The 12,799-nt window shown below is 54.1% G+C and overlaps 1 protein-coding gene across 1 annotated transcript; it reads right to left on the bottom strand.

The window, feature by feature from the left end:
- Positions 1-5,007: 5,007 nt before the first annotated feature.
- On the bottom strand, positions 5,008-12,538 carry LOC104695070 (lysosomal acid lipase/cholesteryl ester hydrolase-like). Its single transcript, XM_039553901.1, has 10 exons — positions 12,416-12,538; positions 10,713-10,802; positions 10,045-10,210; positions 9,133-9,331; positions 8,816-8,925; positions 8,365-8,501; positions 7,845-7,988; positions 7,306-7,377; positions 6,703-6,768; positions 5,008-6,248 (listed from the first exon to the last, which is right to left on the bottom strand). The coding sequence occupies exons 2-10, from the start codon at positions 10,794-10,796 to the stop codon at positions 6,015-6,017; spliced, it is 1,212 nt and encodes a 403-aa protein (XP_039409835.1). The 5' UTR covers positions 10,797-10,802; positions 12,416-12,538; the 3' UTR covers positions 5,008-6,014.
- Positions 12,539-12,799: the final 261 nt, after the last annotated feature.

Here is a 12,799-nt window from a genome sequence, read left to right as displayed (position 1 = left end):
GCCCCAGCTGCTCTGGGCACCCTGTGCCAGGGCCTGCCCACCCTCACAGCCAACAATTCCTTCATAACACCCAATCTAATCCTGCCCCCTCTGGCACTGGGAACCCATTCCCTGTGTCCTGTCCCTCCAGTTCCTGCTGCAGGGTCCCTCTCCAGTTTCCCTGTATCCCTTCAGACCCTGGAAGGAGCTGTGAGCTCTCCACACAACCTTCTCCTCTCCCGGCTGAGCAGCCCCAGCTCTCCCAGCCTGGCTCCAGAGGGGAGGTGCTCCAGTCCCCTCAGCAACTCAGTGGCCTCCTCTGGACCTGCTCCAACAGTTCCATGTCCTTCTTGTGTTGGAGGCACCAGAACTGTGCACAGAATTCCAGATGGGGTCTCACCTGAGCACAGGGGCAGAATCCCCCCCACCCGCTGCCCACACTTCTGCCTTCTAACCCCTCATTATCTAGGGGTGGTACTAAGTAGCAGTAATAGCAGTAATAAAATAATAGTAACAGAGGTTGGAAAGGCAGCAGAGACTTCTCTGGCATCCTCAGGCTGTGGAATGAGGCCATTGGAGCAGTGTGTCAGTGCTGAGGGGTGTGATTCAGCACCTGGAGTTATTCTACCTGTAATGGAGGGAGAGAAGGTGCCAAAAGAAGCAGCTGGATTTTTACTGAGGAACTCTTGTGTAGCTTGGTCAAAGGGAGGCATGAAGACCTTTGAGGACTTGAAGGAGGTTAGGTTTAGATGGGAGATTGGGAAGGAATTGTTGGCTGTGAGGGTGGGCAGGCCCTGGCACAGGGTGCCCAGAGCAGCTGGGGCTGCCCCTGGATCCCTGGCAGTGCCCAAGGCCAGGCTGGACATTGGGGCTTGGAGCAGCCTGGGACAGTGGGAGGTGTCCCTGCCCATGGCAGGGACGGAATGAGGTGATCTCTAAGGTTCCATTCCAACCCAAACCACTCCAGGATTCCACGATTCTCAGAGGGGTGTGTGTCCAGGTGGGCTGGTCAAGGTGTGACATGGAAGGCAAGGGTTTCCAGCTAACGAGTCATCCATGTGCTTCCTGGGCTCGGCCTGAGGCTCAAAGCCTGTATTTTTCTTGGCCTCTCAGGCCCTTTAAGAATCAAAAGTTACATCCTCTGGTGTCATGTGTTGCTTCTGCATCTCCTCAGCTTCACAGGTATTAGGCAGCATTGCTGCAGGATGCCTTTCATTTCCTTATTTGGGGCATCACAGGACTGCAACCCCACCTGCTGCTGGCACAACAGGAAGAGAAGCAGCCCATGGAATCAGCTGTGTCCCCCCTGCTGTCCCCCAGGGGCAGGTCTGCTGCTGCTGAGTCACCTCCTCTGAGGCACATCGGGGTGCAAGCGGCACTTGCATTGGGGTTAATCATGTCCTGGGCTACCCGTGCTCACCTCTCCTCCAGCTCCTGCCCTGCTGTTCCTCCTGCTGCTCTCCCACGTGTGCCAGCCACCAGACTGTGCCCAGGACGCTGACTGGTGCCTCTTGCCAAGCACAGGGGTGAACCAGTCACAAGTCACCTGGTCCTGGCATCCTGAGCTGGGAGAGGGAGCATCATCCTGACTTAAGCCCTGAGAGAATGGCAGCTCTTGTGCAATCCCTGCCAGACAAGCACAGCTCCCTTGCAGCAACCTCGGAGAACATGGCTCAAGTTAAACCTGGTGGGGGAAGCAGTCCTTATCTGCTTGTACCTCTCCTAGTGTAAAGTCCCTTCAGCTAGGCTGGATATCTCTGGTTTACACATTTAGTAAGGGTTTTGCTGACACTAGAGTTGCACAGTGGAGCTTGAGGAAGCAGCTGGTCTTTTCACAACACCTCATTAGAGTTGTTCGTGCAATCATTTCATTCACTGTAATGAAACTGAATAAACAACAGCATAAACCTTCCTGAATGTGGATTGGGAAATAATGGAGATGTGATCACTGGTGGTTTTTCTCTGGTAATTCCTCCCCTGTTCCTGTGTTCAGAAGAGCCCAGAACAACCCTTAACTTCTTGTGCTTCTTCCCTGATCTCTCTTTGTTGTACAATTTAAAGTGTAATTTTACACTTTAAAGTGTGTTTTAAAGTTTGGTTTGTGGGTGAACAGACCTAGGACAATTTGGGCAAAATTTCTCAATGAAGAAATACTTACAGTTTTCAAACTTGGTGTCGTAGTGCTGTTGAGATTATTTTCCAGCATATTGGAGAAAAGCTGATCTGGCTCAGCTTTGCCAAAGCCCTGCTCAGGGCTATCAGAGACCTTTAGGGAGCAGGAACACCTCCCACAGACATAGTCCAGGGTCAGGGATGATCACAGAACCACAGAACGAGCCACACTGGAAAAGACCTTTGAGATCCTCAAGTCCAACCTGTGAGCTTACAGCTCCTCATCAACTGAACCTGGCACCGAGTGCCAAGTCCAGGCCTTGCTAAACACCTCCAGGGACGCTGACTCCACCACCTCCCCGGGCAGATGATTCCAGTGCCCAGCCACTCTTCCAGTGAAGAATTTTCTCCTGATGTCCAACCTAAACTTCCCCTGGCACAGCTGGAGGCTGTGTCCTCTCGTTCTGTCAGTGGTTGCCTGGGAGAAGAGCCATGAAGATCAACATCGTGAAGTTGTGGAGATGATTACATCTGATCTTGATTTCAGTGAACTGTGACTTTCCATGGCCTTATCCCATTCCCACCTGCTTGAAGTCCCAGCATATGAAAATGCAAGTCTCAAAGATCAGGGTGTCTCTCTCAGAGATTCATCTACCAAACCCAAAAGAAAATTTGAAAATTACAGGGGAAATGACACAGAAATTGCTGTGGGTTCCTGAAATAAGAAAGCAAAGTGTTTTCGGCCAAGTAAGAGTCAGATAAAAATCTACCCAGCAATGGCTGTGGGAATTGTTGCCAGGCCATTAAGGATCAAAAAGATGTGAAAAGGCAGCATACCATCTGTCATAACTCGATGAAACCTTGTCCCAGATTAACCCTGGGACAAATCAGTTTCTAAACAACCCCACAGGCCAGCACGTTGCTTAAAGCAGGCACCAGAGCAATCTCTGGATTACTTGCAAAAGCGCCACTTCCCTTCAAGCCTGTGCCTGGGGGAAGGAGGCTGTGGGAGGGGTGCTCAGCACCCCTCTGGCCTGGGCACAGCCTGGGGCAGGCCCTGTGCTCCACTCCACAGCTGCTGTGTGGCTGCTGCTCTTCTCACTGACTGTGTGATGGAGGGAAAGGGTCAGCCAGCACGGTGGCACCGCCGTGCCCTGAGCGGGACGTGACACAGCCTTAAGCCCTCATGGCCTCATGTGACACGCTCTGCATGAGCACATCTGGAAGAAAATTAAACAGGAGGCTGAGTGATCAACATCCTCCCCGCTGGAGGTGTGTGACTGAGGCAGGTTTGCCCACACAGGGAGGATGAAAAGGGTGGTGAAGGCTTTGTGCTGTGCTGGGAGGTCTGAGGGTGAGAGGTTGAACTGATCACCATGGACTGAGATATGTAGGACATTGGTCTGCTGGAGCCACTCCAGAGAAGGCCACCAAATTGATCAGAGGGATGGAGCAGCTCTGCTGGGAGGAAAGGCTGGGAGAGCTGGGATTGTCCAGCCTGGAGAGGAGAAGCTTTGGGGTGACCTCACTGGGGCCTCGCAGGACCTGAAGGAGCTACAGAAGACATGGAGAGAGACTCTTTACAAGGGCTGGAGGGCCAGGACACAGGGAATGGCTTCCCAGTGCCAGAGAGCAGGGATGGATGGGAGATTGGGAAGGAATTGTTCCCTGGCAGGGTGGGCAGGCCCTGGCACAGGGTGCCCAGAGCAGCTGGGGCTGCCCCTGGATCCCTGGCAGTGCCCAAGGCCAGGCTGGACATTGGGGCTTGGAGCAGCCTGGGACAGTGGGAGGTGTCCCTGCCATGGCAGGGGTGGCACTGGATGGCCTTTGAGGTTCCTTCCCACCCACAGCATCTGTGATTCCATGATTCTGTGATACCCTGTGCAATCAGCACAGACCTGTCTGTCAAAAGTTAAAAGTTGGTGCTTTTAAAGTAAACTTAAAACAAATGGCAGGTGGGAACGTGGTGTAGTGGTGAGCACAGCTGGGTTTGATGACCTTAGGAGCCTCTTATGGATTCTAGGACTCTAATTTCCTGCCAGCTTTTCAGAAGTCTGCTGGGGAAACATCTTGCTGGCATCCTTGGGTGTTTATTTGCCAAGGTGGAAAAGTCATCCTGCATTTGCACTGCTGTCCGTGGCACGAGCACAGTGCAGTCCTGTAAGATGCTGCTCCAGGGCACAGCCCCGCTGTGAGCAGCTGATCACACAGAAGATGTCGTTACAAATATCCCAAGTGAGGCAGCTAATTGCTGGCAATCCAGGTAGATCCTATCTAACCTACAGCCTCATTCCTGCGCCCCGGGATCACCCCACCCGATCCTGTTTCCTTCTGTGGTCACTTCCAGATGTAAGGTAGAAAGTGAAACACTTCACAGATGGTAACTCAAGCAGAGCCCGCTGCAGCTGTCCCACAAGGCAGCACCAGCCCTGTGCCACCATCTCCAGACACCTGGATGGAACTCTGCTGCTAAAACCCCACAGTTTGGCTCTGGAGAGCAGCTGAGCTGGGCTCAATACCCTCCTCACCACCCATGTTTTCCCTGCAGGGCACAGGGTGGGAGGTGCTGGTGGCACCGTGGGCGTCTGCCAGCATGAGCAGCCACTGGAAATTATCCCTGAGCAGGAGGAGCATTGGGCAAGCAGCTCTCCCTCACCTGCATGTGGTAAGAGTGTGCTGAAAACCCCCACACCCACAGAGCCCTGGAATGGTTTGGGTTGGAAGGGACCCCAAAGCCTGTCTTATTCCACCCTTTCCACTGTCCCAGGCTGCTCCAAGCCCCAATGTCCAGCCTGGCCTTGGGCACTGCCAGGGATCCAGGGGCAGCCCCAGCTGCTCTGGGCACCCTGTGCCAGGGCCTGCTCACCCTCCCAGGGGAAGTTTTAACCTCTAGTTAACAGTACAACCACACAGAGCCCAGTAGACACTATCAAATTTATTATTATTATTATTATTATCATTTATACATATTTGTGGAAAGAGGACCTTATCCTTTGCCCTGCTTACTCCCAGGCATATTTTAAGAAGGTAGTTAAACAAACAGGCAAATTCACAATTCCTTCTCTGATCAAGGTATTATTAATAATTTAATCCAGAAGCTGAAAACAGATTTAGACTCGTTACTGCTTTCCACCACAGCTTTCTTCTGTCTGCCACAAAAGCATTCCCTGAGAGGCAGCAAAAGGTGACCTTTCCAGCTGGGTTTGCTCCTTAGAGCTGCTTAAAGTGGTGCAAAACGATGTTTCGTGGTAGAACTCACTGAAACATGAGCAAGGTTATCCAAAGCAGCACGGATCTAAGACGCTCCCTGAGTCAGTGAAATGGGCAGTTCTCATGGAAAAAAACCTATGGCCACTCTTCACTGTCACCAGGCAGGAAGTTCAGAGCTCCTTCTGACTCTGAGTGAAGGCAGGGAATGTCAGGGCGTTGGGATCCTTGGTGTGGAAGTGTTGCCAGGAGGGGAATAAAGCCCCACAGGATTCATCCACCCTGCGGCTTCATCTCAGCAGACCTGCTCCTGTGAGACACCAGCATCCAGGAGGGCACGGAGCTTCTGTCCAGCTGTTTGCAGCTGGGAGCCCAAGCTCAGGGATCCCGGAGTCCACAACGGCCCCCAGGAGCCAAATTCCGCTGCAATGGGTTGTTGCTGGAAACGCGAGCGAGTGAGGCGCCTGGGAGACCCAGGGGGCGAGGGTCGTGCTCGACTTCTGCAAGGACCTCCGCCTACTGACCCTCAACCCAGAGTGCCTTCCCAGCCCTTGGGCTGGCTGGTTTCCTCCCTGGCCAGAGTAGGACCAATCCAAACCAAGTGTAGCAGTTTACTGAGCTTTCCCGCCCCCAGTTTTTCTTCATTTTGTTTTTTTCTTTCCCCAATCAGAGAAGCCCCAGAAGTCACTGAGAAGCCAACAATCACTGCTCCAGCTCTAGGCGCTCTTCTCCATCAGGTCAAGCATTTCTTTGTACACCTGCTCGTAGACCTGCTTGCCCCAGAGGAAGTCAAAGTGGACGAATTCGGGGATGTACTTTTTGTAGACCACGTTGGAGATGCGGGGCAGGGTGATGTCCACATCTTCAGGGGCTGAAATCCAGTCCTTGCCCCCATACCAGGCAGCCAGCGGGGTTTTCATGTTCTCCAGCTCATAGAAGGGAGGAGTGCTCTGGAAAACAGGAGGGAGGTGAAGAGCAAGCCAAAAATTCAAAGTGTGTCCTGTGGCTGCTTGGAATTTCTCCCTTACCCCAAGGGATAGGAGCAGAACTATCCCCAGGGAGCCTCACTATGCCTTGGGCTCCTGTGCTCTTCACCAGAGGGTCAAAAAGTCATCACCGAGTGACTGTTTTGTGCAAGAAAAGTTACCAACCTGCTTCCCATAAATCCCATAAGCACCACAAAATGAGTAAATTCCATAAACACCATGTAATTCCTGGGATCACAGAGTGGTTTGGGTTGGAGTGGACCTCAAATATCATCTTGTTCCAGCTCCCCCTGCCATGGGCAGGGACACCTTCCACGAGCCCAGGTTGCTCAGTGCTCCGGATTCAGTCTCAACCACTGCAGTATTCATGTTGCAATATTTATTTGTCTTTTTTTCTCTGAGCAAGGCTCTCTCTTACCTGGTTGTAATGAAGCACGTTGTCACTGCCGTAATCATAACACTTGAATTCCCCCGTCTGATAGAGCTGGAAAAGGAGGAGAGTTACATTTATTATCCGTGCATTGGAGGGGTCTCTGAGACACAGGTGACAGGGGACTGACTGCCACCAAAGCTCAGGGAAGTGATTCTTTACATCTGGTGCTGGATTTTGGGAGGAGAGCTCAGCCCCAGGAAGACCTTGGCACGGAAACCCACAGGGAAGAACCTGGTGTACAACCAAGAGCCTCAAGCGAGAGGTGAGTCAGACCTTTGGACAAGTTCTTTGTGTGTTGTGGTCAATGCCATCAGCAGGAGGCTGTGAGCTGAATGTTTTCATTAATGACTTGTATAATTAGTGCTCTTATTGACCCTCAGCCTTTACTCTGGCATCTCCTGTCCTGGTTTATCAGCAGGCTTTGTTCCACCTCCGCCTCCTTCCAGCCCCGAGGACTCTTGGACCTCTTTTGTTGGGATAAATAACTTCGGGGCAGCTTTCCTCTCTCTCCCTCATACAGCTCTGCAGGGGGAGCGCTGGGGGATTATTCCCAACCCCTGGGCAGAGAGAGGAGAACAGGAGTGTTACCTGGCGCCAGTGCAACATGTTTTTTAGGGACGTGGAATCAGGGTAGCGGGCCAGGTAGACATCCATGCGGCTCTGCAAGAAACCGTTGGAGAGGTTTATTCTCTGCCCCCAAAAATCCACGTTGGAAATAAAGCTGACCCTGTTCAGTAGCCACACGAGCCTCCCCCACAGGCTCACACAGAGCTGTAGAGCTCCCTGCAGTGAGCTGAGCAGTTCCCATGGGATGCTGGGCCACGTTAGGGGTCTGCCTGGTTTCCAAGGCAAAGTAAGGCTCCTTAGCTTGTGCTCAGGATCCTTTTGCAAAGACAAAGCTCAGCTCATGGCAGTAGCTCTATGTGTTGTTCCTAACGCGTTTCCTTCCTGGAATATTAAGGAATTACACCAATGCTTTCCTTGAGAAACCCCCACCCTGGTGCCTCCAGCCTGAATTTTTCTACCAATTGAAGACGTGAAAGGCCATGTGGAGGCAGCAGATCGACAGCTTGGGCTCGGACAGTGAGGAGCTGGATGTCTTGAGAGGGAAGCTGGAGTGTACATACCACGTTTAGGCTGTTGGTGAACCCGCCGGACAGGTAAAACACCAGAGAGCACAGGCTTTTCAGCATGGGGTGGGTGCACATTCTGGAAACCACTTGCTTCAAGATATCGTCCTTATCAAAGACCACTGTGTGTCCTAAAATGAGCTGTGGAAGTCAGAGGGGTGCCTCAGTGGGGTTCACGTTCCTTTTTGCCTCCGGGTCCTCCCCACCTCTTTGTTCACCCCTGAAAGGGGCCGACAGCTTTGCTGTGCTTCGTCATTTTGGCCTTTCAGAAATGGCCATGGCCCTGGAAGAGCCCTGACCTTCCTAGGTGAGGTTTCTCCTAGGAGAAGGGACCCAAAACCAATATCTATAAATGGTTCTTCTCTGATTAAGGCTGGACAGGAAGACGATTTACACACCCTGCAGGCTCAGAGCACAGGCACAAACACAGAGCGCAGGTGATGTACAAGCACTGTGTGTCTCAGGTGACCTCCCAGTCCCTCCTCCCCCTCACACCTCACGTGTGGTGAGGACGTACCTTAATCAGCACCTCGGGAAGGTCAAACACCCTGACCAAGGGTGACTTCATGTTTGAGTTCACGGTGATGGGAGCCAAGGCGAAAAACATCTTGATTTTGCGATCCAGCTCGGGAATGGATGAGAAGGCGATGAAACCTGCGTGAGGGAGAAGGAAGCAGACCCTGCGCTGTTGTTTCTGAGGGAGCTGTTGGCTCCCAGCTCTGTGTGTGCCCATCAGAAGACCCCTCAGAGGTGGCTCTGGCAGGTCGGGCTGTGGCAGCAATGGGATGCATCTGGTTTGGGGCTGCCACTGCTCAAAACCCTTCTGTTAAAGCAATGACCTGCTCTTTTCCCTTCTGTTGTTTGGAAGTGACTGGAGATTACCCCCCTGACCAAGGTTTTAGGAACGCTCCCAGACTGGGGGTGCACAGCTGATGTGGGTCGGCCAGGCCTGCTCTCCTCCTCAGTACCTGTGGTGGTGCCTTGGGAATAACCCACATAGTACAACTGCTCCTGCCCTGTTTTCTGCAGGATGTAGTTGATGGTCGCTGGAAGGTCGTATATGGCCATCTCATGGAAGCTGCAGGGGAGACAGGCACATGACAAAATCACCCCTGCTGGCCCTGCCATGGCTACTTGGGTGCAGGCAAGAGCTCTGGCAGGAATGGGCAACCCTGCTTCTGCCCACTGGCAGAGGGTGTGACTGTCAGGAGTGTCCCTCCTCCATCCTGTGGACACTGCTGGGGGTACCAGGGACCTGCCCACCCTCCAGTTTCACGGAAAATACCTGTAGGATGAGTATTGTTGGTGGTAGAACTCAAACTCCTTGTGTTTCCGTGACCAGCTGTTCCCCCGGCTGTTCCCGATCCAGACGTCGTAGCTGGCGTCGGCGAGGATGAAGCCCAGGCTGGTGTTGGGCAAGTTGGTGACCCAGTTGCTTCCCTCCAACACCAGGCCATGCTGCAGGAGGACCACGGCCTTTGGAGCTGGAGGAAGAAGAGGAAGAATCATTTTCTCTGACCACGAGCAAAACTGATCATTCAGAGCCAGGTATTGCTGTGGCAGCACCTCCCCAGGAAGGGACACCAGTGCAGGGACACGGTCACCTCTGTCCTCAGCCTCTCTGGGGAGGTGTTTTTGAAGAAGGCTCTTGGGTCATCCCAGGGCAGAGATGGAAATCTGGGGTGTTTCACACTTACTTGCCATGTTCATATGCCAGTCCTCCTGCTTCCCAGGGGAGGGACACACTGCCAAGAACAGGGCGTCACCCCAGCATCACTTTGAAACAGGGGTTTGAGTGAAGAAAGGAGGGTCCCAAAATGGCATTGGACTGGACACAGGGAGGATCCAAAGTGGTGAGATGGCATTGGATTGGACACCTGGTTTGGTTTCCTTTCCTGGCAAGTGGCTTTTTGCCGCTCCACTGCCTGGTTTTGAGCTGAGGTAAAATGTGGGGCAAGATTTCTCTGTCCCATTCATTCTCCTTCCTCTTTGGAGCAAATCCTCTCAGAACTGGAAGGCCAGCATGGTGGGCACCTGCATTTCTTCTGCTCCCAAGGCTATTTGCCTGATTTTTCCTCCAGGGAAAGCTGCCTCCTGGAGGGCCCAGCCCATGGTGAGGCAGCCTTGACCGTGGCTTCTCCAGCCCAGCAAAGCTCTCAGGGTGCCCGGAGCAGGCAGAGCTTCCTGTGGCACTTACGGAGGCAGAACATGCTGGATGCCTGCGCCTCTGCCCCGTGGGAGATGCTGAAGCGTTCCGGGTTGTCTCTGCCGTGGGGAATCCTCTGCAGGGTGAGGTAATAGCCATCGTCTGTCACCACCTCGTGCTCCTCGTAGGGGTACCCGTGGTACCGGACAATCTCGCCCTGTGGGAAGGGAAGCAAGGGAAGGACAGCGTGGGACAGTCCCCAGGGAGGGAGGGTCTCTGTCCTGAGGGGGGCAGGGCTTGGCTGGGCAAAGCCATCAGTGCTGGTGGTGGGGACTCCAGGGGGAGGGTGGGCTCAGGACCTCCCAGTGTCCCCTCCACCAACGCCACGGCGATGTCATGACTTCAGCCAGAATTTTTGGCAGGTCCCTGAGCAGGTCTGGTGAAGAACTGTCACTTTTTGTGTTGCAATCAAGAGCGGGACAGCACAGACAGCCGAGCTCTGAGCCCGAGAGCGCTGTCCTGACCAAACCTGCTGACTTGGAACGAAGCCCCCCATAAATGTCTGCCATAAATCTCCACGTGCATAAGAACAGGGAGACAAATCTCTGATAAAATCCTGGTGCCAAACCTCGGTGAAGACACCCAGGGACTGTGGGTGTTGCGCAGATCATGGCAGCGCAGGTAACTTGCACAACCGAGCAGGAAAAGAAGGGACTTACAACATCCATGGACACCTCGGGGTTGGCTCCTGACTTTTCGGTGGCGCACATGAAGCAAGCAATGGTGAGGAACAGCCACGTCATGGTGCTCTGCAAAATGTCATGAGCAGCGTGAGACACTGTGCTGGCACTGGCACAGGAGCTGGGGAGCTCTTTTGACGTGCACTGCACTTCCATCAGTGTTTTAACCTGACCCCTCAACAGGTGAAATGATTTTAAACTTCCAGCCCTCTAACTGGTTCTGAAAATGGCTCGTTTTGCTAATCTCGGACAAAGCCAGAGTCCAAATTCCAGCACATTTTAATCCCACGTTCTCTGTCAGGCCCTTGTATTCAGAAACGTGCACAGGTACAGGTCCACCTGCGTGTGCCCAGGCAAACCTGCTTTCAGAGGACAGTAATTACAGATTTTTCATTTAAAATAATGTCTCGCATAGTTGGAAGAATAGATTGTTTTGTTCCTCTGATAGCTGAAGCAATGAGGAGTAAACCACCCAATTTTAAGTCGCAGGGCCGTGTTCTTGAGAAGAAATCAAATAACGTGGTTTGTTTGGGTTCTTCCTATGGCTGAGAGAGACCCTGGGATACTCCTGGCTTGTTTTTGCAAACCTGAGTGAAATTCCATCTCAGGATACCCCTGTTCTTCCTGGGAAGGGCTTTGAAATGTCTGCTTCGGCTGGTTCCTACCACAAAACACCTTTGATTTCACAGAAACGCAGAATCTCAGAACACTTTGGGTGGAAAGGGACCTTAAAGACCATCCAGTTCCAACCCCCCTGCCACGGGCAGACCCCTGCCATATAGGAATGGGCAAATTTGTTGGAGGCAACAAATTCGCAGCAGAAACACTCCCTCAGCTACTCAGAGGAGTTCAATCGTGCGGAGCAATTCAGCAGGGAGCTGCCAAATTCCCGCTGAGGGCCAGCGCCAGGCATCTTACACCCTCCCCATTGCTCCCCTGCTGAAAGAGAGGAGAACCGGGAGCAGGTTTCTGTCACTTCCCGTGTCACTGCCCCTCATCCTCCCCTTTCCCTGCTGCAGGAGGTGTTTTGGCAGCCGGGGAGAAAAGCCACCTGCTCCCTGTGCTGTCCCCGCAGCGGGGCCGTGAGGAGGAGCAGCGCACCGGCACCTCGGACACCCCTCGGGCCCCCTCCCGGCGACAGCACCGGCTCGGGGGGGCTGTGCCCGGACGGAGGGACCCATCTCCGGGGCTGCTGCTCGCCTGGGGGACCGAGGGCTCCCCACCATCACCCTGAGCCCCCCGGGGTGCGGTCTGGGGCCAGCACCCTGCCGCTGGGCTCCGCGAGGCTCTGCGCTCGTTGAGACCGAGCCTTTAGGGAAAGCAAGGGGAGACTGAGCACATTTCTGTGGTGTGGCGTCAGGAGAAGGGCGTGCAAATACCAGGGAAGAGCCTTGCCTGGGATGGCCCTTTCCTCTCAACAGTCAGCTTGGAAAAATATTCCCTCTGTGGGATGTCCCTCGTCTCAGCAGACCCTGAGAGCCGCCGGGGACCTCCGAGAGGTGCAGCAGGGTGACACCTCTCCCACCAGCAGCACGGCGCTGACCCCTCTCCAAACACTCCCCGGCCGCTGCCCGAGCAGAGACATTCCCTTGGAGCCAGGAGTCCCGGGAAGGCCTGCTGTCCCACCTCCCCGAGCCCTGTCCCGCTGGCCCCAGGGATGGCACCCGAGGAGCAGGGATTACCCGTCGCGGTCCGGGGGCTGCAGCAGCAGAGGTGCGGGAGCCTTTGTGGCCGATGTCCCCCGAGCAGAAGGTGCCCGCTGCCGGCTGTTACCGCCTCTGCTCCGCGGCTTCGGGAGCCTCACGGGCCGCCACTCCCTCCCATCCCTCCTCCCACGGACGCGTAACTCACCTGAGGGCTGGAGTCTGCTCGGCAGGAGACACCCTCCCTGCCCCAGCTGGCTTGGGAATGTTTTCGAGGCACGGCAGAAGGGTTGAGAGCTGTCACAAATTGGTTATTTCCACCCGATGGAGTCATTTGGCATCGCCCATGGCCTCTGCGAACTCGAGGATGGGCAGCCTCTGGCCTCTCCACCTGCCCCGGCACTGCCTTTGGTGCACAGGGCT

Source organism: Corvus cornix, chromosome 6, assembly GCF_000738735.6.
Source record: "Corvus cornix cornix isolate S_Up_H32 chromosome 6, ASM73873v5, whole genome shotgun sequence".
Taxonomy (NCBI): Eukaryota; Metazoa; Chordata; class Aves; order Passeriformes; family Corvidae; genus Corvus; species Corvus cornix.
Note: the sequence above shows the minus strand (reverse complement) of the source record. Positions and strands in the feature narration are given on the sequence as shown.

What these genes read in the sequence shown, in the direction of transcription:
- LOC104695070 (XM_039553901.1), bottom strand. Translation starts at nt 10,796, where the DNA reads ATGACGTGGCTGTTCCTCACCATTGCTTGCTTCATGTGCGCCACCGAA. An exon ending in ATCCAGCATGTTCTGCCTCC is followed by an intron (nt 9,332 to 10,044) that starts GTAAGTGCCACA and finishes TTCTTCCTCCAG; the next exon opens with CTCCAAAGGCCGTGGTCCTC. An exon ending in ACATGTTGCACTGGCGCCAG is followed by an intron (nt 6,769 to 7,305) that starts GTAACACTCCTG and finishes CTCCTTTTCCAG; the next exon opens with CTCTATCAGACGGGGGAATT.